Source organism: Sturnira hondurensis, unplaced genomic scaffold (genome assembly GCF_014824575.4).
Source record: "Sturnira hondurensis isolate 20B ecotype Veracruz unplaced genomic scaffold, ASM1482457v3 Scaffold0020038, whole genome shotgun sequence".
Taxonomy (NCBI): Eukaryota; Metazoa; Chordata; class Mammalia; order Chiroptera; family Phyllostomidae; genus Sturnira; species Sturnira hondurensis.
In genome coordinates, this window is record NW_028092669.1 from 529,049 (window position 1) to 550,523 (window position 21,475).

General features: G+C 39.4%; 1 protein-coding gene across 5 annotated transcripts in view; it reads right to left on the bottom strand.

Moving 5' to 3' along the window:
* Positions 1 to 9,833: 9,833 nt before the first annotated feature.
* Positions 9,834 to 21,475, bottom strand: part of PIEZO2 (piezo type mechanosensitive ion channel component 2) — a 524,101-nt gene continuing 512,459 nt past the window's right edge. For 3 of the 5 annotated variants that reach the window (XM_037028559.1, XM_037028557.1, XM_037028558.1), the window contains 7 exons: positions 19,995 to 20,183; positions 19,549 to 19,641; positions 18,068 to 18,240; positions 16,412 to 16,540; positions 15,086 to 15,165; positions 12,411 to 12,594; positions 11,097 to 11,349 (listed from right to left, as the gene is read on the bottom strand). In XM_037028559.1, coding sequence (XP_036884454.1) covers positions 11,097 to 11,349; positions 12,411 to 12,594; positions 15,086 to 15,165; positions 16,412 to 16,540; positions 18,068 to 18,240; positions 19,549 to 19,641; positions 19,995 to 20,183 — 1,101 coding nt within the window. Of the gene's footprint in view, positions 11,350 to 12,410; positions 12,595 to 15,085; positions 15,166 to 16,411; positions 16,541 to 18,067; positions 18,241 to 19,548; positions 19,642 to 19,994; positions 20,184 to 21,475 lie in introns of all 5 variants that reach the window. The other 2 variants (XM_037028556.1, XM_037028560.1) reach the window with 1 other exon arrangement.

Genomic DNA, 21,475 nt, shown 5'->3' on the forward strand with positions numbered 1-21,475 from the left:
GGCTGCCTGGGTTTAAATCCCAGCACCAATTTTCCTCTGCTGCACCATTTCCGACTCCTCCCACAATCATTTACACCTGCCAGCATTCCTGTATTCTTCCAGATTAACTGGGCTGCCAAAGTAAGTCTGGGGAGGCATGGCCCCAAGGTGTGGAGCCAGTCATCTCCAAGCTCTCATGCAGGCGCTGTAACCAGGGGGAGTTGCCTCCCAGTTGCATCATGGGTTGAAGTCACTCCCATCCCCCTGGCTCAAAGTATGGCTACAGCTATTTAACACATCTATGAAACCAGTTATAGGTTAGAGATATGTTATATGATCTTTTTAGAGGTTATCTGCAAAACTGTTGCTATTCAAAACAACTCTCAATGGCCCTGCTCTATGCATCCCACCCTCCAGCTCAGACTTGTGGGGGTGAGGACATCCTGTTTGTATATATTTTTCTAATATTTCCTGGACACCCTGAGTTCTGGACCCCATTACAGATCCTCATTTGGGCCCCACCTCTTGGCTGTACCCCATTACAAAACCACTTTCTCAGATGCTCCTATTGTACCACCCACTTTCTTCCTGCTTTCTACTAGCCCCAGCCACACTGCTCTCTTGTGGGAAGTTGGTAACAGAAGCATCTGGAGATCTTGCAATTTCCTGAATGACGGTAACCCTTCCCCAGACTCAGTGTGGGCCAGAAAGGAAAGAAAAAGGGTCCCAGAGCCATTGAAACATCATCTGCAATTTCCATTCCTCCATCTGGGGCATTTCGCTTCTATTCCTTCTCCTTGCAGAGAACTTTAAACTAACATTTCGGTTCAGCCCTAAATCTTTGCCTAAAACCCACAAGAAGTGGAAACTTGTAATGAGTTCTAAAACCTTAGATAGGCGAGAATCCCAATTAGAGCAGGAGAAAGGCTCTGCCAGCACTCACAGCAAACACCCGGCAGGTGCTCCAGGTGAGCAATGGCTAGGGAGCTTGCTCCACGCAGTCCCTTTCTCCTCAGCCTCCTTGCTGGTGTTACTTACCCACATTGCCTGAAAGAATGAGAATTAGAAACATGGACATGTGGAAATAAACATTAAAAAAGACTGGGAAAGTCTTACCAGACCTATTTTAAAAATTCTCCTAAACCCGTATATTTCCTTTACCCTAAAGATGGTTCTTTATGAATTGCTTCAGAGCAGGAAGACAGCTGCCTTCTGTGGGCACCAATGAGTGCTGGAGACATATAGATACACAGTGGAGAGATGCACAATTCAGTTGCCCTGAAAGTCCAATCTGTGTTTGTGTCAGGAAAGAGGTATGGGGAAGCTAACCTTCTATTCATGGAGGTGGTCCTCCCCATAATCTTTATAATTAATTGTACATGAAAATAAGTCTTCTGTAAAAGGCCAAAATCAGAGAGATGAATAATTTTATCATGAGAATGGGAGCATTTTTACATGTTTATTTACTATCTGTATATCTTCTTTGGTGAGTTGTCTATTAATATTTTTAGCTCATTTAAAAAATTATGTTGTTTTCTCATTTTTGAGTTTTAAGAGTTCTTTGTGTATTTTGGAAATAGTTCTTTATTAGATATGTCTTATGTAAATATTTTCCCCCAGCCTATGTCTTGTTTTCTCATCTCTTGACATTGTCTTCAACAAGCACCTTTTAATTTCAATGAAGTCCAACTTATTAATTATTTATTTCACAGAGTATACCTTTGGTGTTGTATCTAAAAATTCATTGTCACATCCAAGGTCATCTAGCTTTTCTCCAATTTGTGTTTTACATTTACATATGTGATCCATTTTGAGTTAATCTTTCTGAAGGGTTACATTTTAGCCTCTCAACTAGCCCTCCCTTTTCTCTTGCTTTAGAGTATGTGTCATAGCCCAAGAAACCAAAACAGGGCTCTTTCCTGGGTCATTCCTCATTAGAATGTCACCTCCATGAGGCCAGGGTTCTGCAAAGCCAGTCATTTCAAATTTATTTAAAAATTAGAATCACCCTGCCCTGGCTGGTGTAGCTCAGTGGATTGAGCGCAGGCCTGCGAACCACACGATCACGGTTCGATTCCCAGTCAGGGCACATGCCTGGGTTTCAGGCCGGTTCCCTGCAGGCCAACTCCCAGCAGGGGACGCGCTAAAGGCAATCATACATTGATGTTTCTCTCCCTCTCTCCTTCCCCTCTAAAGATAAATAAATAAATTAAAAAAATTAGAATCACCGTTTGAGCTTTTATGATTCAAGCTGCTCATGCTCTACCTCCTTAGATTTGGGTTGTCGAGCCCTGAAGTGAATGCAAACCTGGGCATTTACTTTCTTTTTGTAAACTCCACTTAATTATCTGATGTACTGCTAAGGTTGAGAATCAGCCTGTTGCATTTTGGAATAAGTTCAGTAATTGCTGAGGCATGATGTTATAGATAAAAAACCTCATCACTGTCAGAGATATCTCTGCTTTATTAGGAAAACACCCCCCATTTATTTAATTACTATATCCTATATGAATCTTGAACTTTCTAATTTTGGAAGACTTACATAGAAACAAAAAGCTTTATTATTTGAAAGATACTAAAAATCTTGACCTACAAATCTTCGTGGTTTTACTATTTGATAGGACCAATTCTAGACAGAGCACACAACCTGTAAAATCTCCTGGGATTCCAGTTACTAGACTGGAAACTGGTAGCCTGTTAATAGACTGTAACTGTAAAAGACTTAAGGCTGTTTTGCAAGGGTGGTGAAGAGAAAAGCCTAGATATAAAAACATGATAGAAGTGGTAGAGGTTTTATGGGTTGAAAATGAGCATTTCCAGGAAATCTGCTGCCTAAAGCAATGACTGTTGATATCATGTCTGAGTATATCGTGACAGATAGACTAATTCCCTCCAATCAGTGGTTAACTACCTCCTGGATGGGGCCGTGTCCTAGTAGCAGATTCAGACATGCCACACTGTCACTTTCTCCCACACCTGGTGGTGGGCGTCTGACTCAGATGAGCAACGTTTGTTTCTTTCATCCAGTGGCTCTTTTCATCCAGTGGCTCTCAGTAGAAGAAACCTGTAGAAATCATGACACCTTGTTGTCCACATATCTCAAGCAAATTAATGTTCCTGTCTTGAGCAACTAACTCCTTTGTTGAAAACCTGAAGTCCACATGCAAATACAAATGGAAAAGTAGGTATGGCATGCAAAAACAGATTAAGGAGAAGAACATTTCATAATGTATCATATTAAGATAGGAGCTTGAAAATTATCTTCTCCTAGGTTTTCAAATAGTTCCCTGTCTGTCTTCGTAGTGATTTTTTTCATAACTGGACAGTTGATTTGAGGGATTTCATGGCATAATATGGTAGTTCTGAGTATGGTGGGAAGCATGGATAGGTAAGAGCACTGGCTATGTCACACTGGGCAAAAATTTGAATTCTTTGTGCCTTACTTTCTCCATCTATAAAATGAGAAAAACCACAGCTACCCCTTAGTTTTGTTGTGAGGCCCAAAAGAGATGATCTCTGTGAAGCCCTCAGCAAGGGGCCTGTAGCCACTAAAACACCAACAGGTGGTGTTTCTCTAGGAGACACAGTAAAGGGAGGACCAGTGAATCACCTGTTAGAGAGCTCCTCAGCCCTCACTTCCAAATAAAAAGTTCTAGAAAGTCCATCACAGGAACAGAGAGACAACCTCTAATCTGGAAAATAATTGGTCCTTATTGCCCCTTACATTTTGGCTGATCCAAGGAGATTTTCCAAGGAGTGGCTGATGATCACAGTAACTTAGGAAGGCACTTCTTCTACCTGTGTTACAGAGCCAGTGACTGAACCAGGAGGACCCTGGGCTTGGCTTATCCAGATGAAGGCAGGACAGACATATCATTCTCTGGGGACAGGAGCAGAGAGGAGGTTTCTTTCCCTTTGACAGTATTGGCTTTGAAGCATGTTACTGACTGGGTCATTGGTGAAGCTCAAAGTAAAATTTACCATGACCAACTGTCAATGACAAAGTGTTCCTCCAGTCTCATTTTCATTATGATAGAAAAGTCATAACATCAAAATGTAGTTTATTAAATCATTGATCCTAACAGGAATATTTTTCTGTATTTCCTAAATCTGTAGTGTTATGTTATGTATCTGAGTTAATTTATAAGATTACCATGAATATAAGATTACCAAGCCATCAAACACAAAAATCAGATTCTTAGGGTAAAAAAGAAACATGAGAAATGTTAAAACTTTTGGAAAGTTGTTCAATTATCCATGTTTGACTGGGGTGGCATTTTATATCTGGAGCATTGTCTTACTCTCTGTGTTTACTAGAATACTCTGAGTTCTCTTGCTACCTGGCCCTCTGACCTGAGAACCAAGTGGCTTAAGAGAAAGCCAGGTGAAGTGCAAGGGAGAGTCCCCTCCATCCCCAACCTTCTCCCATTACTGGAGAAATTCAGTGACCCTCTGTGGACAAGGGTGTGTCTCAGCATACATTTCCTCACCACAAGCTTGGTAACCTGAGAAAGAAATATTGTGGGAGGCAAATACTTCTCCCAGTATTATCTAATCTGACACCAAACATACCAAAAGGTGTTTGGGAATATAGGGCCCAGCGTGTCTGACATGTGGGGCTACACACACCAGTAGCACAGCAGAGTGCTGACTGAGCAAGGCTTGGTTAGGTAGGACAGAAGCTTAAGTCAAGGAACTTTCAGTGGAGAGGCTTGGGCTACCAGGTAGTAGGTACCTAAGTTGCTGTAAAACTCTCTGTTTTAGCATAGGACTTCACATATACTAATAAGAACCTGTAGTAACTGAGTATTTCTTCTTTTCTTTCTATTTATTATCTCCAATGATCTTTTTCAGGCTCACCTGGATGGAGTGAGGGTTTGGGTGGGAAAGGCCAGGAACCACTGAACACTTCAAACAAACTAAGTCAGCTACTGGTTCCAGAGTCTTAGGACAATTTCAGAAGTTCCTCTGTCTCTTTCTACAATTTCCTATGAGGACCCTCCTTCTCCTTTCCTCACTGTCCCTGCTTCCACTTCTGCTGTCATTACAGGCCTTTCTTCTGGAATGCTGTCAAGCCCTACCCGTGACAGTCTCTAGTATAGTGCTTAGTCTTCCTTAGGAGAAAGTAGAGGGCATCCCATAGTCTTACTGTGGATCTAAACTTTAATGGTTTTAGAAGTGTAAATACTAGAAACTTAGAAAAGCCAACACTTTATGGGCTACTAAATTGACATTTTAATATACCAGTATCTTTCATATTGTATTGTAAAAAAACACCGTCTAATGCTAATGGTTGCAGTCAGTTTGCAGATTGCAAAAACTGAAAAGCAGCAACTGAAAGAATGCATTTGGAGATCATTCAAAGAATAAGAATCTATGGGACCTTCTGCCCTGACCCCAGGGCTACAGGCCTGATAGAGGTGGGAGTGAACTAGAGGCTTCCTCCATTGAACCAACAGGCTGCTAAAGACCATCCCAAGACTGTCAGGCATGCAGAATTAAGAACTAAAATGTAATATTCAAAATTCACAAAGCTGAAAACCAGGCAATACTTAAATAATTTAAACTTTCACATCACTTCTGCAAATTTAGAGTATATTTCTGATTTGGGACAGCCTGTATATAGCCTCAAATATCCACTTTAAAAATATGCCCTGGCTGGTGTAGCTCAGTGGATTGAGCGCGGGCCTGCGAACCACATGATCGCGGTTCGATTCCCAGTCAGGGCACATGCCTGGGTTGCAGGCCAGTCCCCAGCGGGGGACTCACGAGAGGCAACCATACATTGATATTTCTCTCCTTCCCTTCCCCTCTAAAGATAAATAAATAAAATATTTAAAAAAAAATAAAAATAATGAGCTCTGAACCCAACCCAAGAATTCAGGAAAAAGAATAAAGAATAAAACAAATAAATAACACAAGAAATATAAGAGGAATCTATTGAACAGAATAAACTAATGAGCAAAACAGAACCAGAGACATGGAAGCAGGGAACAGACTGACAGCTGCCAGAGGAAAGGGGTGGGGGGAACAGTGGAAAGAAGGGAAGGGACTAGTCAAAGAACATGGATGAGTGACCATGGATAATGGTGTGGGATGGACTGTGGGAGTGGGGGGTGGAGTGGGATGGAGGAGGGCAAAGGCGGGAAAATCAGAACAACTTTAATAGAATAAAGAAGAATAAAATGTATATAGTTAAAAAAGAAAGACAAGAACAAAAATTTATAAACTACGAAGTAAATAAATAATAGAGAAGATTACCAACCACTTCTTAAAAATACTAACCAGTAAGATAGATGAATAATAGGCATAATGTGACCAAGAAAATACGTGGGAACATAACCAGATAGTTAATGGATTTAATTAAAAACATTTTATTTTAAAATAGCTCTTACTCTAAACAGTGCAATCTCTGCTTACCAACCATTTGTGCACACTCACTGCACCAAAGCCATTTCATGCCAAATAATAAATTTAGTAGGCCAAATGTCATTTAAGTCCCATATCTACAATTAAATAGCTGTATCTTTTCTTGTTGACAATTGTGTTGAAAGACTGTGCTTAGAGGAATTAAGGTAGGTAAAAGCTTTAGCAGCCTTGTGTTGGATACTTCCTCAATCTCTTCGTAGTCCCTTCCCACCATCCAGAAAACCCAAGGGAGAACTAGGCCAGCAAGGACAAACCCCAAAGAAAGTATGGAAGCAATAAGAACTGTGGGGGTACCCTCCGATGCAGGAGGAAGAAGAGGGAAGTAGTGGGTAGTCTGGCAGAGCTGGGATCAGTGGCGACAAAGATGACACTCTGAGAAGTGAAGTGCACATCCCTACTAGTGGGTGAGGGCAGGGTGACAGGCATGGGCTGAAGGCACTGGGTGGGCTGGGTCTGCAAACTCTCAAAGTTAACTGACTGATGCTCCCTTATAGGGCCAGGCTACTTGGAGGAGAAGCTTCTAGGAATAGGAAGAAGGGACCATATACAGGGGGCAGGGATAACAGAGCAGAGGCTCAGAAAAGAAGGGTGCATTTGTGATGCATCAGAACCAGAGCGGGGGTTCCAGAGGCATGGAGCTAGAGGAGCCATCCACTGCCCCAACAAAAGTTAGGAAAACTAATGTCACACAAAAGAAGCCATAAAAAAGAACTGTGTTTTAATACAATAACAAATTCTTATCAGTAGAAAAGAATAAGGAGCAGGATCAGGTCCTCAAAGATGATAAAATCTTGCCAGAAAGATAGGCCCTAAAATGGGTGAAAACTATAATCAATATTCAAAATGAACTGAAATAAACTAAGAAAATAACAGGAGACAGTAAAGAACAATAGAAATCAGATTTTGAAAATTAGTGAAAAAGGAAAATAATTACTTCACAAATAATGACTAAACTAGGACAATAAGACAGGTCTCACAGGGGACAGGGTTACCTTAAGGACAGGAGTAGCTGCCCCAGGCCATAGGAAGGAGAGAGGCTGCTGTCACTCAGTGGGGATGGGAGGAATTGCTGGTGCTCAGGGATCACTGGGGACTTGGTGATGCTCCAGGCCAGATGGGTCTGGCTCTGGCCAGGAGGCTGAGGGTCTGGCTCAGGTTCTGCCTGATGAGCAGAGGTGATTGGTAAGGGAGAACTAAAGTTGAAGTGGAAGGAATGAATGATGGGTGAGTGTCAACACTCACACATGGCCTTCAAACCAGCTACAGGTTGTGTCTCCTTTGTTTTACACCTCCCTTGTAAGGGAAATAAGGCCTTAAACTCACTATAAGGAGACAGTGGGTCTGAGTGGCCCAGCCACAGATGTTGAGGGATACGGTGATCTCCCAGATTCCCTCTGCACAACAACTGTGCCCATGTTCATGGGTCACAACTGTGCACTCAGAGGCAGTAAGCTGCAGCCACTGGTTATGCCTCCTGAAAGGGGAAGGCCCACTCAGGGGTGGTTGTGGCAATGACTTGCTGATGCCTTTGCTTGAGACAGGGAAGGGCTATCCCAGATTCTGAGTGCCCTGCATTGATGGCCAAATCTCAACTGCAGTTGTGTGGCTGGGCAGTCTTGATCCTCTGCCTCATCCTGCCTTCCTCACTGGCCTATGTAACATCCAGGGTCACTCTTTCAAATGTCCTGTGGTGATAGTTCATCTCAAAGGCTATTCCCAGAGAACCTAGCCAAGTTGGCAATTTGCTTTTATGAAGGGCATCTACTGGGCCAGGGCAGGTGCTCATTCGAGGCTCAGAATATGGCTGGTGACAGCTCGATGATCCCTTCATGTTGTCAGATAAAAGAAGTTTGGAGAGGGGTAGTGAACTGCTGGCCTAAGTTCCCAGCCCAACAGCGGCAGAGCCAGGACTAGAGCCAGGACTAGAAGCTGTTCCGGCTGCATCCCAGCTCGTGCCTCCTTGGAAGGTTTTTTCTCCTACATTTTCTATATGTTAATCCATGTCCTTTGTGAACTGAAAAAGGAGTTGTATGGAAATGTAACTCACCAGATGATCTGATCATAAATTCCTAACTGGGCAGGTAACACCCAGGCATATACCTTCTTTTGTGTGTGTGTGTCTTTTTTTTAAAAAAAAATATTTATTTATTTATCTTTAGAGGGGAAGGGAAGGAGAGAGGAAGAGAAACATCAATGTATGGTTGCTTCTCATGCATCCCCTGCTGGGAACTGGCCCCTGCCGGGAACTGACCTGCAACCCAGGCATGTGCCCTGACTGGGAATCGAACCTTGATCGTCTGGTTGGCAAGCCCACACTCAATCCACTGAGCTACACCAAGTGTGTGTCTTTTTAAAATTGGTGTTCAAGTACAGTTGTCTCCATTTTCACCCCCCACTGCTCCCCCCCACTCACTTGTAAGTGGAACCTAATCAACAAAACAAACAAGCAAGCAAAATATAAGCAGAGATGTGGAAATAAAGAATAACTTCTTTACTAAAAGGCTTACCTTTGCTTTAAGCAAGCCCTGTCCATCGTTTCTGTGCACCTAGGTTAACACAACTTTGAAATAACTGAGTCATGTAATCTCATTAACTGTCCTGTAATCCATTCCCCAGCTTGCTTTCTCCCACCTCCATGTAATCTTCCTTATATTCCCTCCTTACGTTCAAATACATAAAAGAAGCTGCAAAACTCTTATTCTCTGGAGCATTTGAGATCTTGCTCCCTTTATATGTTTGGCTCAAATAAACTCTAAAAATTCTATATGTGGACATTTCTTATGTTGACACTTTTAATATTTCCCTCCTTAAACCCCTGGAGGTTTTTTTCTTGAAACCTGGAGATTGTTTTCTTGAGAAATGTTGCAATTTTGATATACTTTAACCTTTACCGTATTTTTTTCAGGAGCATTTTTCTACTTTCCTCTTTTTAAAATGTGTTATAATGTGCTCTCTGTTTATTCCTTGTTCACAGTACAAATGGAAAGAATTCAAATCAGAAACATACATAATAATTCTTCCTGTTGTTGGGAACTCATCACACAGGCCAGAGTTCCCTAAGTGGTTGGAGTTTATTGTTTCAATTATCGAAGCCGTTTATTTCAGCAGACTGGAAGTACGCTGGCCTTCACAGTTGGATAAATATTTACTAATTCTCTACAATACACTGAATGTCATTTGAATTCTGCTCTTTTTTAAAGCTCCATATTCACTATGATAGATTCTTCTGAAAATTAATTTGTTACAGTTGCTTCCTGCTTACATTATTTATATAGAGTATCTACATGAGAACGAAAAAAACCCAATCAAACCAATAAGAAGTGAATTCTTATCTCAGTTCATTTTTAAAACTCCTTGTAACAACATTGAACAAAATTACTTTTCCTATTTCATGCAAAAAGGCAGAATGAAGAGTATTCTTAAAATGACTTTGCAAGATGTGCTTTATTTTAAGTCACTCCTGAATACAAACTACATACGATCACTTTTTTGACATATTCTAGTCCATTCAATGATTCTTCTCAGAAACTGTGTTTTAATATGGAATGAAAACTACATTTCAGTCATAAATTTCCATGCTACATTGCTATTTAATGAACAGGTTGTATTACCAATAACAATAATTTAAGAAAAGGCCATTTTTATTTCCCCAAGCTTGATATACATATTTCTTTCATAATTATGAACTTAAAAAACCCGTCTCATATGTAAAAATGTGAATTGGAATATGTAAACTCTTTGATATACCTGAAAAACAGGAAGGAAAATGTCACATACTGGAAAAACCATTGCCTTATATCATCGAAATCAGGAAAGTGTATTGAGGGATGGGGAAGAGACAGGGGAGCTCATGACCTCTGTTAATAAAGATTTACAAAGTCAAAGTACTCCACATTTGCTGGGAGGCATTTTTTTTTTTATCTTTCTACTGATGTCTGTGTTTCACCAGGAGCAGTAATTCTCTGAAGTGGAACAGCTACCGCTATTGAAATGAATCACTAGTTGGGCCTCAACAAAGCCAGTGTCCGCATATTTGTTTTGCTGATTTTTTTTCCTGAGAAGTCACTGGTGTTTAATGGAAAAATTTTTATTAGTCTTCAGTTAAGATAAGGCAGTAAGAGTATCACTAAGTTATCTTTTTGCTTAGAATGAGGCTTATCCATCCACTGACATCTTCATGGGTCATCCGTTCCCTCTCTCCATTCCTCCTAGAACTGTATTTAGGAGTTTCAGCCTCCTATTGCTGTTGTATATTCGGGTTGTGCTGAGGCCCATCTATTCTCCCCATAAGAGCTTCTTCCTTGGCGACAGAATGCTGTGGATCACATTATGGCAGTTTTTCAGGAAGAACGCAGTCCTCACACAGGAAAACATGGTGTCTTTCCTTCTTTTGTTTTTCAAAGGGAGGAGACCCATCAATGATTCCTTCATATAATGTATCAGAACTGTTCATTAAAGCATAAACCAAGTAGCCCTGATTTTAGAGAAATGGAATTAAGAATAACTTTTCAACAGTGCCTTAACTTGCAAGGTAGCTTTGACTACAAAAAGAAGACAACTCCTTTTGGCCACCTGTCAGAAGAGAAATCACTTCCATTGAACTAGAAATGCTTAGCTCTTATGAGAATATTGTGCTTTTCTTTAAAAATTCAAATATTAATTTGATTTGTAGTCTTTGTCCTAAGGTATCAATTTGTTTTTTCTCTAGTCCATTTGATCATGGTTTCTGGTGAACGGTACAGGAATATTAATTTGGCATAGAGATCTTCTTCTAGTTCCAGTTCCCCTGTCTCTCGAACTAAAAATATGTCGGTACATAACTTCAAAATTCGATCCACATTTGGAAGCTCTTCAAACATAATGGAGTGAGAAATTCCACTGAAGAACTCACGGACAAACTTCCCAATCACAAGGACAACTGAAGCATATAATCCCATGATACTGAAAAAAAAATTAAGTAGACATTGTATCTAGCAGTTAAACATGGTTAATAGAACATACCTAAAAGAAAAGCATAAGTTTTCTTCAAAATCCACAGAAAATATGATAAAGTTATCAAAGAATAAAACTTTTCCATTTGGTGAAAACATTTACTCTTTTCTGATAAGAAACCTAATTCATGTTCTTTCTAAAAAAATTATACATTACAGAACTGTAAAACTTGAAAAATAAAAGTCCTTTGAAATCTCACATTTTGGGATTTACCTATGTTAACAGTTTCATGTACAAACTTCAGGTGATTTTACTGCATATAATGCATACATTAACTACATAATATATTTGGTAGAAATCCAATTGTATTATATATACCTTTCTGTTCCTAACACTTTTTACCTTAATAATTCTATATTTCACAGAGATCCTTTTTATAATGAAACTTTTGACAGACAACAATTTCTTAAGAGGCTCATTCTGGGAAATAGAAAGCTTTCTGTTTGCACTTGTAGGGGCTGTGCATGTCCTAGGATTTTAAACATCAGAACATGGTTAAAGGGTAATACAACTTGACTGAAACTGTGGTTTCTAACTGATCCTATATCTGCTAAGGTCATAAGGAAATATAAGAAGAAAGAAGTATTTTTATGCCAATTTCTAAGTTTAAACACTGAATTGCATAAAACTAGGCCATAACAGGAAGATTTAGTTAAAAAGCCAGGGTATAGCTCTTAGTCCCATCATTAACAGTTTGATTCACACAAGGCATTGTGACTTCTTCAGGACTCTGGTTCCGCACTTTTTTAAAATGAAGGACCAAGGATTTGTGAATTTTAGTATTTCAGCTATAAAACTGGACGATGTTAAGATAAATGACTTCCTATCTTTAACTTTATATAATACATAAGTAGACACTATGTAAAGAATAAAAATGTTTTCTTCTTTTCATTTTATCAATTTTATTTTAAATTAAATTTTATATTCAATTTGTGTTAGTTTATGCTATACAGCATAGTGGTTAGAAGAAGTAGACTCTTATAAATGTTAATTGTCAAATAAGTCCTTACCCATAGCCAGCCAGGAAGCCCAGACTAGGGGGGCTGACTTTGTCATTGAAGACTACCAGCTCTAAGGCCTGGACTTCCTTATGGTAAAGTCTATTTCCAGTCAGATTGAGAACCCACCACTCACTGTTAGATTTAATTGTATTATCTCTGTGCAAAATGATGGTGATATTCTTGAAATCATTTTCTGGAAGAAAAGAAAAATGAAATCAAGTTAGCATGAGAATTTTAGGATTTAATGAACATCAACAGTCTTCAGATGTCATGACCTGGTTCCTGGCTATAGCATATGATTCTAGGATGTACGTATGGACATATTAACAATTGTAAGTAGAAAAGAAAGAGTGTGCCCTAGGTATGTATGGGGTTTCTGTTTTTCACAAAACAGGTCAGTCACTATGGCAACATGCTACAAATTATCTTGGCTAATAATTCCAAACAACTAATTAGACATTTAAAACCCAAGTCACTGACTCTTGATTTAATTGACTGGTTCAGTCATATTACCAACATTTATCAAGTGTCTTTTAAAAAGAAGGTACTCTGTTAGGTGATAAGGAGTTGAAAAGTACCACACAGCACAATTTCTTATCTCAACAGGAAAAGGCCACATACACAAGCACGATTTATGGGCATGTGGCAACAACCATCAGACCTGCATTGACAAAGTTCTGCTAGCTTGGAGAGATGTCTTTTGGTTGGTGTAATCCATGAGGGCTTCCCAGGGGAGGTGACTTCTGAGCTGACTTTGGCTGAATAAGAACTTCAGTAGGTGGAAATGGAATGGGGAAAGGAGACCCTTTCAGGCAGGATCGATGACATGAATCTCTGCAAACTTATGATAACCCATAGTGATGGTCAATGACTGCATAGGGTGGATGTAAAAGAATAAGTAAAAGGTAGGGTAAACAAAAAGCTTATAGTTACATTGATTGCAGATCCTATGGTGGTCGTAAGAGGAGGCAGACCTTGCCAGTGATAATTGGGCCTCCACTGAGAATCACGGTGGTGGATTAGAAACACTTTGAGGACAGGGACCATATCTGCATTATTTCAGGCTAAATTCCTAGATCATAGGAATCTAGGACAATGATTGACAATAAATGTTTCTTGGATAGATGGATGGATGGATGGAAGTATGGATGGATGGAAGAAAATAAAGAATGTAGAAGACTGGTATAAATTACAGTCCTTAACCTGGAAGAATGTGAATTACTCAGAAATACCACATGGGCCCAGGTTTAGATTTAGTTTCTACGCATACTACTTGTATAACCTCAGCTGAGTATTTCACACCCGAGTTTCAGTTTCCTCCCTGGTAATCTGGTGATAACCATCAACTTCTGGTAAATATACCTTGTGGTGATGATTAGAGATAATTCAGTAAGCTCATCAGATAAACAGGTGGATTGTGGGCAGGATCTGAGAATACCAAGGCCACGCAGTCAGGTCACGGGAGCAAGACTTTGTAGGCTGGAACTCAAATCACTGCCAGACAGACAAGAGGACAGACAGACAGATACTGCCAGTGTAGGGAGAGGGAAAGAACCCAGAAAAGAGGAGGGGGATAAGTGAAGGCAGGGAAGAGAAGGGGTCTGGGGTACAGAGAGAGGCTGACCTTGGAAGGGAGCAAGGACACATCTTTCTTTGAGGCTGAAGGTAAGGAGGAAGAATGAAAATACAAGATGTTTTGCCAAGAAGCAGAAAGAGATTAAAGGAACTTTCCTGGCCAGTTTGGACCCACTCTGGAAGGCAGCAGCAGTGAAGAGCTGCTGAAGAACAGAATTCTTTTGAGAAACCACCGATTGTTGAACAATCTGTACTCTCAGACTAAACATTCTTAGAACTGGTCTGAATTGTAAAGTAAATAGCAAAGCTCTCAATGCTTCTTGCAATTACCTTGCAAGATACACTAATTTACTGTTGAAGAAGAAAAGCCTGTAAACGTGGGATCTTGCCAGCACTCGCCCCCCAGGCCCTCTATCCTGCCTCTATTTCTGGCAATTTCCATGGAATAGTCTAACTGATTACTTACTTACATCTCTATCTTTCTAGTTAAACACAAGCCCCACAGAATCTGGTGACAGTGAGTATGGCAAATGAATGATCATGAACTGAATACTGCATGTCCTCTACCTTGACAATATGTGTATAGCTACTCTGGCTCAGGTAATTGATTGAGTTGAACAATGTTTGATTGTTAAAGGAATCCAAAAACATCAATTCACTCATCATGGTTGTGTGGGTAAAATATAGTCCCTTGAGCATTGCTGTTGATATTTAATCAACTATGGGCTGAATCAAATACATGTCCTGCTACCTTTTCATTGCTCATATTGTGGTGCCTTCAATGTAACATTGTATGGGGCAGATTTCTGCGCAGATATGGTTGCTAAGAGAAGTAAATAGACTGACTAAGCAGAAACATAAGTCACTAAATGTGAATTTGAGTCAATCAGTTTCTATATCAATAAAAAATAAAAAAGAAAATGAAGACCATGTCTCCCTAGTGAGAGAATGATTTCTCTGGCTCATGAAGCCTTCTGCTTTTTGCAAGCTGTGTCACACAGGGAAAGAAAACTGGAAAGTAGCTTGATAAAGGCTGAAAAATGAAAACTGTAGAAGTTGAATAAAAGAAAGTTTAAAAGATTTCTGAAGTGATTCCTTCTTATTCTTACCAGATAAAAGTTGCTTTATAGGTTTGGAGTTAGAATCACTAGGTGCTTTTACATAATATGGGTAGATCCTCTCTATAGTCCTGTGCATTGAAAAAAAAAGAGGAATTAAATTTTAGTTGCTTTACCCACATAAAATTGTTTGTTTCGTTGCTATTTTGACCTTATATCAAGCAAATAATGGTGATAGTCTTCATATGTTTATTCAATGTGTAGTCATTATAGTTAATGGGTTTCCATTAAAATCAGAATTTTCTGAAGCCAAAAAATTCACCAGGTTCTATCCAAATACTCATGTAAATGCTGTTCACAAGCTAGTTAATGCTTCAAAATTGCTACTGAGATTCTGAAGCAAAGGGTTTCTGAAGCAAAGAGTTATCTTCCTCACTAGGAGCCTATCATTTGTATCAATAACATTGGGTGCTCTTCTAATTTTAATGATTTCAAAAGTATCTATAATCATATGGACTGCATTTGACCTGGTGATAAGAATGAGGTATAAGGAGAGAACTGGTGACCTGGACCTCACCCTATCTCTGCAGGATGAAGTGGGTGACCTTAGAAGATTATTCCATCCTTCCAGGCCTATTTGCAATTAGGAAATGATGGGGCAGGGGTGGGATTTGATGACTTTCAGGGCCCTTCAACTTTAGTGATTAACAAAGGATATTTCAGTTAGGAATATGTGTGAAACTGCATCATGGTGGTTTTTACATTCAACATGTAACAATGCGACGAGGAGTTACTGGAGGACAGAACTGGGAAATAAATAGCTGGTGGAAATCTGAAATACTTCATTCAGCAGTTTTTGACCAACTGCACTTTTTTCTCTTGCTAGTTCTTTTATTAGAATCTAAACAACACAGCTTGGATGTGTTTGAAATGGAGTACTTATACGGCAGGATAATAGTTTAAAATGTAATATTTCTCTCAAATTTCTGTTTACCTTCTGTCTTCTCCTCACATCCCCCTCAATCTCCACCCCCACTCCCATTCATTAGCTAAGCATTCAGTGAACCTGAGGCAGTAGTAATAGTAGGAAAGGGGTCTTGAAGGGTCATTCCCTGGCTTTTGGTGATTATGGCGATATTACAGCAAGACTTGCTGCTTGGAGACAAGAGCAATACTCCCTAGCTGGGTGGACAAAGAGTGAGAAGGGAGAGAATAGAGTTACTTTTCCAGCACAATGAGGGCTTCAAATAGATATTCATTTGAGTTACCAAAGAATGACAAAAGTTGCATTTGTTGCATGTGATGAATTCATAGATAGAGATTCTGTACCAGATACACACACCTATTAAAGCTATATTAATCAGAAAATCAACTTACACTGGTGTATTTGAACTTTCTATGTCATTGCCTTCTATCATTTTAGCTATATTCTCTCGTGTAGTATTTTTAAGAGGAAAAGAAAGCTTATCTGTTGCTATTTCTGCTTTTGCACCCAGACTCATGTTTCTGTAAAGAAAAAAAAATCAATTTCAATAATTATTCAGAAGTCTGGAAGAGAAATTAAAAACTCACTTGACTCTTAATTTTTATTAATTTCACCAAGGTTTTATTGGGTCCACAACTATCAACCCCCACCCTTTCTGTCCATCTCACTGTTATGTCCAGATTCTTAATCGACCAAGTTGGTAAGACTTAGCGAGGTCACAAACACTTTTAAAACAGATGGCAGGTGAGGAGTCTCCTGACCAAAGGAGAAAACATTCTACTACTCTGATATGAATTTCCTGAACTCTCTATATCAATCCAATGAAGTTGGCCTTTGTGGTGATCAATAGAATTCACATTTTAAAAGAATGTTCCATCAGAAATTGACTTTTAATGTTGTTGTTCTTGTTTAGTAGCTCTTCAAAGACAGGCTAATAAGCTAATTTTTTTGGAATTACAGAATTCCATGTGAGGAATTTGGGATATTTAAAAGAAGGAAATGAGATTAGAGGAATTTTTTAAATTCTGAAATGCCCCCTTTTAAATATTTCTTTACTATTTCCCCATGAATGCACTTTTGACTCAAGAAGTCTTCTCTTTAAAAAGAGAAGTCAATTCTCTTTTTAAATTTAGTATTTCTTGTATTTTTCCAGTACCATTTAGTCCTCTTATACCCCCTCCACCCAGCAATCACCACATTGTTGTCCACGTCCATGAGTCTTTTTTCCTTTTTGCTCAATCCCTTCACCCCCTCACCTGCCCTGACCCCCACTAGCTGTCACAATTCTTTCTTAATTCTATCTAAAAAGCTGAAATTGTGGAGCCCAATGAACCTAAAACTTGACCGACAAACTTGTATAGAGCCCTGAGTCACAAGAGTGATAGAGGAAACTAAACTAATCAGCTGGTATATTGTATTGTGTAAGCTGCTTCACCTACCTGCTGGGCTTTAGGAAGCGAAAACTTTTAACTAAGATATGCTCTGTCTACATAAGTGAAGTAGGAGCTCCATGCTGGCCATTGGCTCAGGTTAGGTGAAGAGCAGTTTTCCTCAGCACTCCCCTGCTGGGCCTGCCAAACTGCTCTCACACCTCACACTTGCAGAAAAGATCTGCTAGGGCTCCCCCATGTTAGAGACATATAAGTGGGAAGGGAGGGTTCCAGAGGTAGCACGTTCTTTATTATTAAGAGCAAACTTCAACCTTTCAGGGGAATCTTACGATATACTCAGACTGTTTCATTTTATGAGTCATCATCACCCTCTTTTCCCTCTAATTTTCTCTTGTTCATAGAACTCATTGCTAGCCTCCCTTTAAAATGGAACTTAGTAGTAAAAAGGAAAAGTAAGTAATCCTCAGTTATGTCAGTGATACCCAGGCAAATCATATTTAATAAACAAAAGTGTTAGCTGTAGCATTGAATGAAAGTTCCCAAGATACAATGTGAACTAAGATCCACATTAATTTAATTTTTCTATCCTCTTACCTCCCCCAACCCTGAGTTTAATTAGAGAAGAGGGGAAATTATGCATGGAAACACAGTAACTACCTCTGAATACTCCATGAAAAAACAACAGAGAAGCTACTATTGGGGTTCCTGAGTTCCTCTATTATTTTCTTCTTACTGGGAGGGCTGATGGTCCATAAAGAATTTGAATTTCCTTCAAGTTCTGCTACTGTTATGTCTTCTTTTTCATAATTTTCCAGAAATTGCATAGCACCCTATATGCACAAAAATACACATTCATAAATAGATTACATACATGAGGATGTATAAAGGAAGTCATTATTCATCCTTTTAACTGACTGTATGAAGAGGATTTCTGCATATTAAGGGAAAATTTCTATAATGGGTTACCTTGTTCTTCCACTGCACTTACTTAATTCCCCTACCCACAGGTACAGGCAGCTCCCAGTGACATCCTCAAACCACCTTGGTGATGATGCCACATAAACACAACTATGGAACCATTCCCATCAAATAGTGAAGAAAAGTCAGATGATTTAGTGTCTTTTTTCCTTTGTACTAAGATGAACGATTATCAACCATTGGAAAATGTGCCTCTTAGAAGAAAGTCAAACTCCATCCACCCAGGACATCCTGGCCCTGTCTTTTTAGCTCTTCATCCCTCAAGGTTGGTTTTGACAGTGTTCATTATAAACTAATAATTTTGTTACAAAAGAGAAAAGCTTCTGTTTGCCTAACCATTTTTTAAAAATTAAATGAAATATATTATTCATGAAACAAACTTTAATTATGAAAAATCATGTTATAATAATATTAACAGTTGGAATGTAGAGAAAAGAATAACTACTTAGCCACAACTTTGCCACCAGAACATTATCGCTGTTTTATGCAGTAGGGGATGTATACCTTATTTTTTGTCATTGAAACAATTCTAAATCCTTCTTCATTTATGTTTTATCTTGAGAAATTTTCATGGCATGTATAGTCCTTGTAATGATTATTTTTTATTACAAAAGAAGTTGCTTAGAAAATATTTGGACAACATAGCATGTAAAGAAATATAAAGAAGTCTTGTCTACTGTGACCACCCTAGGGAAGTCAGTGCCAATCAAATTCACTCCATACATATACCATGATTTATTCAATCAGTCCCTACTTGATGACTCCTCAAGTTGCTTCCAGTTTTTATTAATGTAGCAAATTCTATCAGAAGTACTTACTGACAGTGCTTTTGCCATATTTTGAACTTCTTCGGGACAGATTCCGAGAGTAGACCCACCAGTGAAAAGGATCAATATTACCACAACTTAAAAATTAAAAATTTTAAAAGGATCAATATCTGTTGAGCTTATACTAAAATGTTCTGAAATAAAATTAACATTATTAACACTTACATCCAATAATATAGCCAAAACAGTCAGTGGCTAGGCATCTCTTGTATACAGCTGATAATCTCTGAAAAGCTCCCCCACCCTATACACCATGACAAAGTGGTAATATGACAACCACTTGCTCACTAGATGAAAGGTCTTCATAGAGATCTATTATAAACATTTACTTACAGTGTCCCTAGAGAAAGATTTTATAAATTTATCAAAGGTTGGCTGGTCCATAATTTTCAGCTGGCTTTGCTGGGCACTCATTGTGAAAATAGGCTGTAAAACAAGATACACAGTAGTGTCAACATTTTGAAGCTCTTCTCTGCATCCTGGGTTAAAGGAATAATATTTGCCTAGTATGTCACCCACTGAATACCTAGTAGCAGGTAGCCTCAGAGATCTCTTTTTGAGGTGATTATTCTTGCACTCAAAACTAGAACAGAACTCTTCTTTCACTGCCTTCTCTATCTTATTTCAATGTCACATGTTCACTGAGAAGTCAAAATTAGATAGTAAATATGGATTGGCAAAACCTAACTAAATATCCTGTAGGTGGTTATCAGGAGAGGAGTGCATTAGATAAGATTCTCGTAGGTGAGTAAGGCCTGGAGGACATGCACAATGATTACCTGGTAACCTCCCAGGGTAATTGTGACTGAGACATCCAAGGGCTGGTTGATCACCCCAGCAACAGATTTGATCAAAGACATGAAGAGAAGAGGAAACCAGACAATACAGATGAGCAGAACAATGATCATGCCTCCCATGCCATACTTCACCACTTTCTTCTTCTTCTGCCCCCGGGGCTGTGGGTATCTCTGCAATGGAAGAGTTTATACAACGTTTAGGCCACTGTCCCCTGAAAAGCAGATGGGGAGGATGGGGGCTCTTCCCCATGGGAAGATTTAGCCCTGATTTAGCCCTGATTCTGCTCTGTTTGCTGTGAAGTGGGGAGGACAACCTTGTGCAAACCTGGGAACATAGTTAGGTAGTGACATGAAGCTGTAATGAGCTCCCTACATTTGCCTACCATGGTGCCATGGGGGACCAATGGGACCTGAGTAACTTACTCCTTAAAATTGCAGTGTGGGTTTTGCTAGTGATGAACCTAAGGACCAATGGATTAAATAATCTGCTTAATAAAGCCTCTGGTTTTATGTGGGAGAAAGACATTTTACTTAAAATTTCTGAGTATGCAAAAGCTGTGCCTTTCAACTGACCCCTCCTTCTCCTTGGCAGGTGAAAAAACATTTTTCACATCATTCACACATGTTATCAAAAAAATGTTGTTTACCTTATCATGCAATAAGATCTATAGGATCAACCAGCTCCCTCTCTGTATTGAAACTCTGCAGGTGCCCATGCTTGGATGCTGTGCTGAACTGGGCAAGGTAGGTGGTGGTTGTAGGTATGTGTGTGTCACACAATGGGCTTGCTCCTATACAAAAGCAGAGTGCTTGGTAGGACTGAAATCACTCCCATTTGCTTTACTAAGAACCCACTAAGTTCTGTCTTAGAGTCTACGGGCAAGAGGGGAGCAACCAGCTTTTCTGTCTGGTATTAAAACTGCTCCAGCTTTATATGTATATTCCTTGCTTAAATGTTGCTTCCCAGTGACCTACTTTCCTTCCAGCATGACCCCTGAAGTTAAGCTGGGCTACATACATAAGGGGGCAAGTGTGCCTCTTCCCCAACCTGGAACTAACACTTCCCTGGGATGTGCTCATTTCAGTAGGTTAAGGTAAGGAAAAATAATCCACATTCTACCTGTTAGGCACTGAGCTCTGGGTTACAAACTAAGAGAGATGTCTGAAAGCCAGCAGAGGTATCTCTGAGGACTTTAAAGAACACTGCTGAAGGGCCTCACAAGCTGACATTCAGTGATTCCTGAATATGAACTTGGGAACACGAGGATGCGAGCTGGACTGGAGGGTGTGAGTCAGAGCCAGTGTGGAAAGCATTGTTTGCTGAATGCAAAAGATCATGCTTCTAAGTGACTATGTACTGTGAAGTTGCATGAGGTTCAGATTAAGGACAGTATTTTAATATATTTGCACTGGAATCCAATATTGGTGCTTAGAACTTTCTATCTTGAAAGAAAATCTAGAGT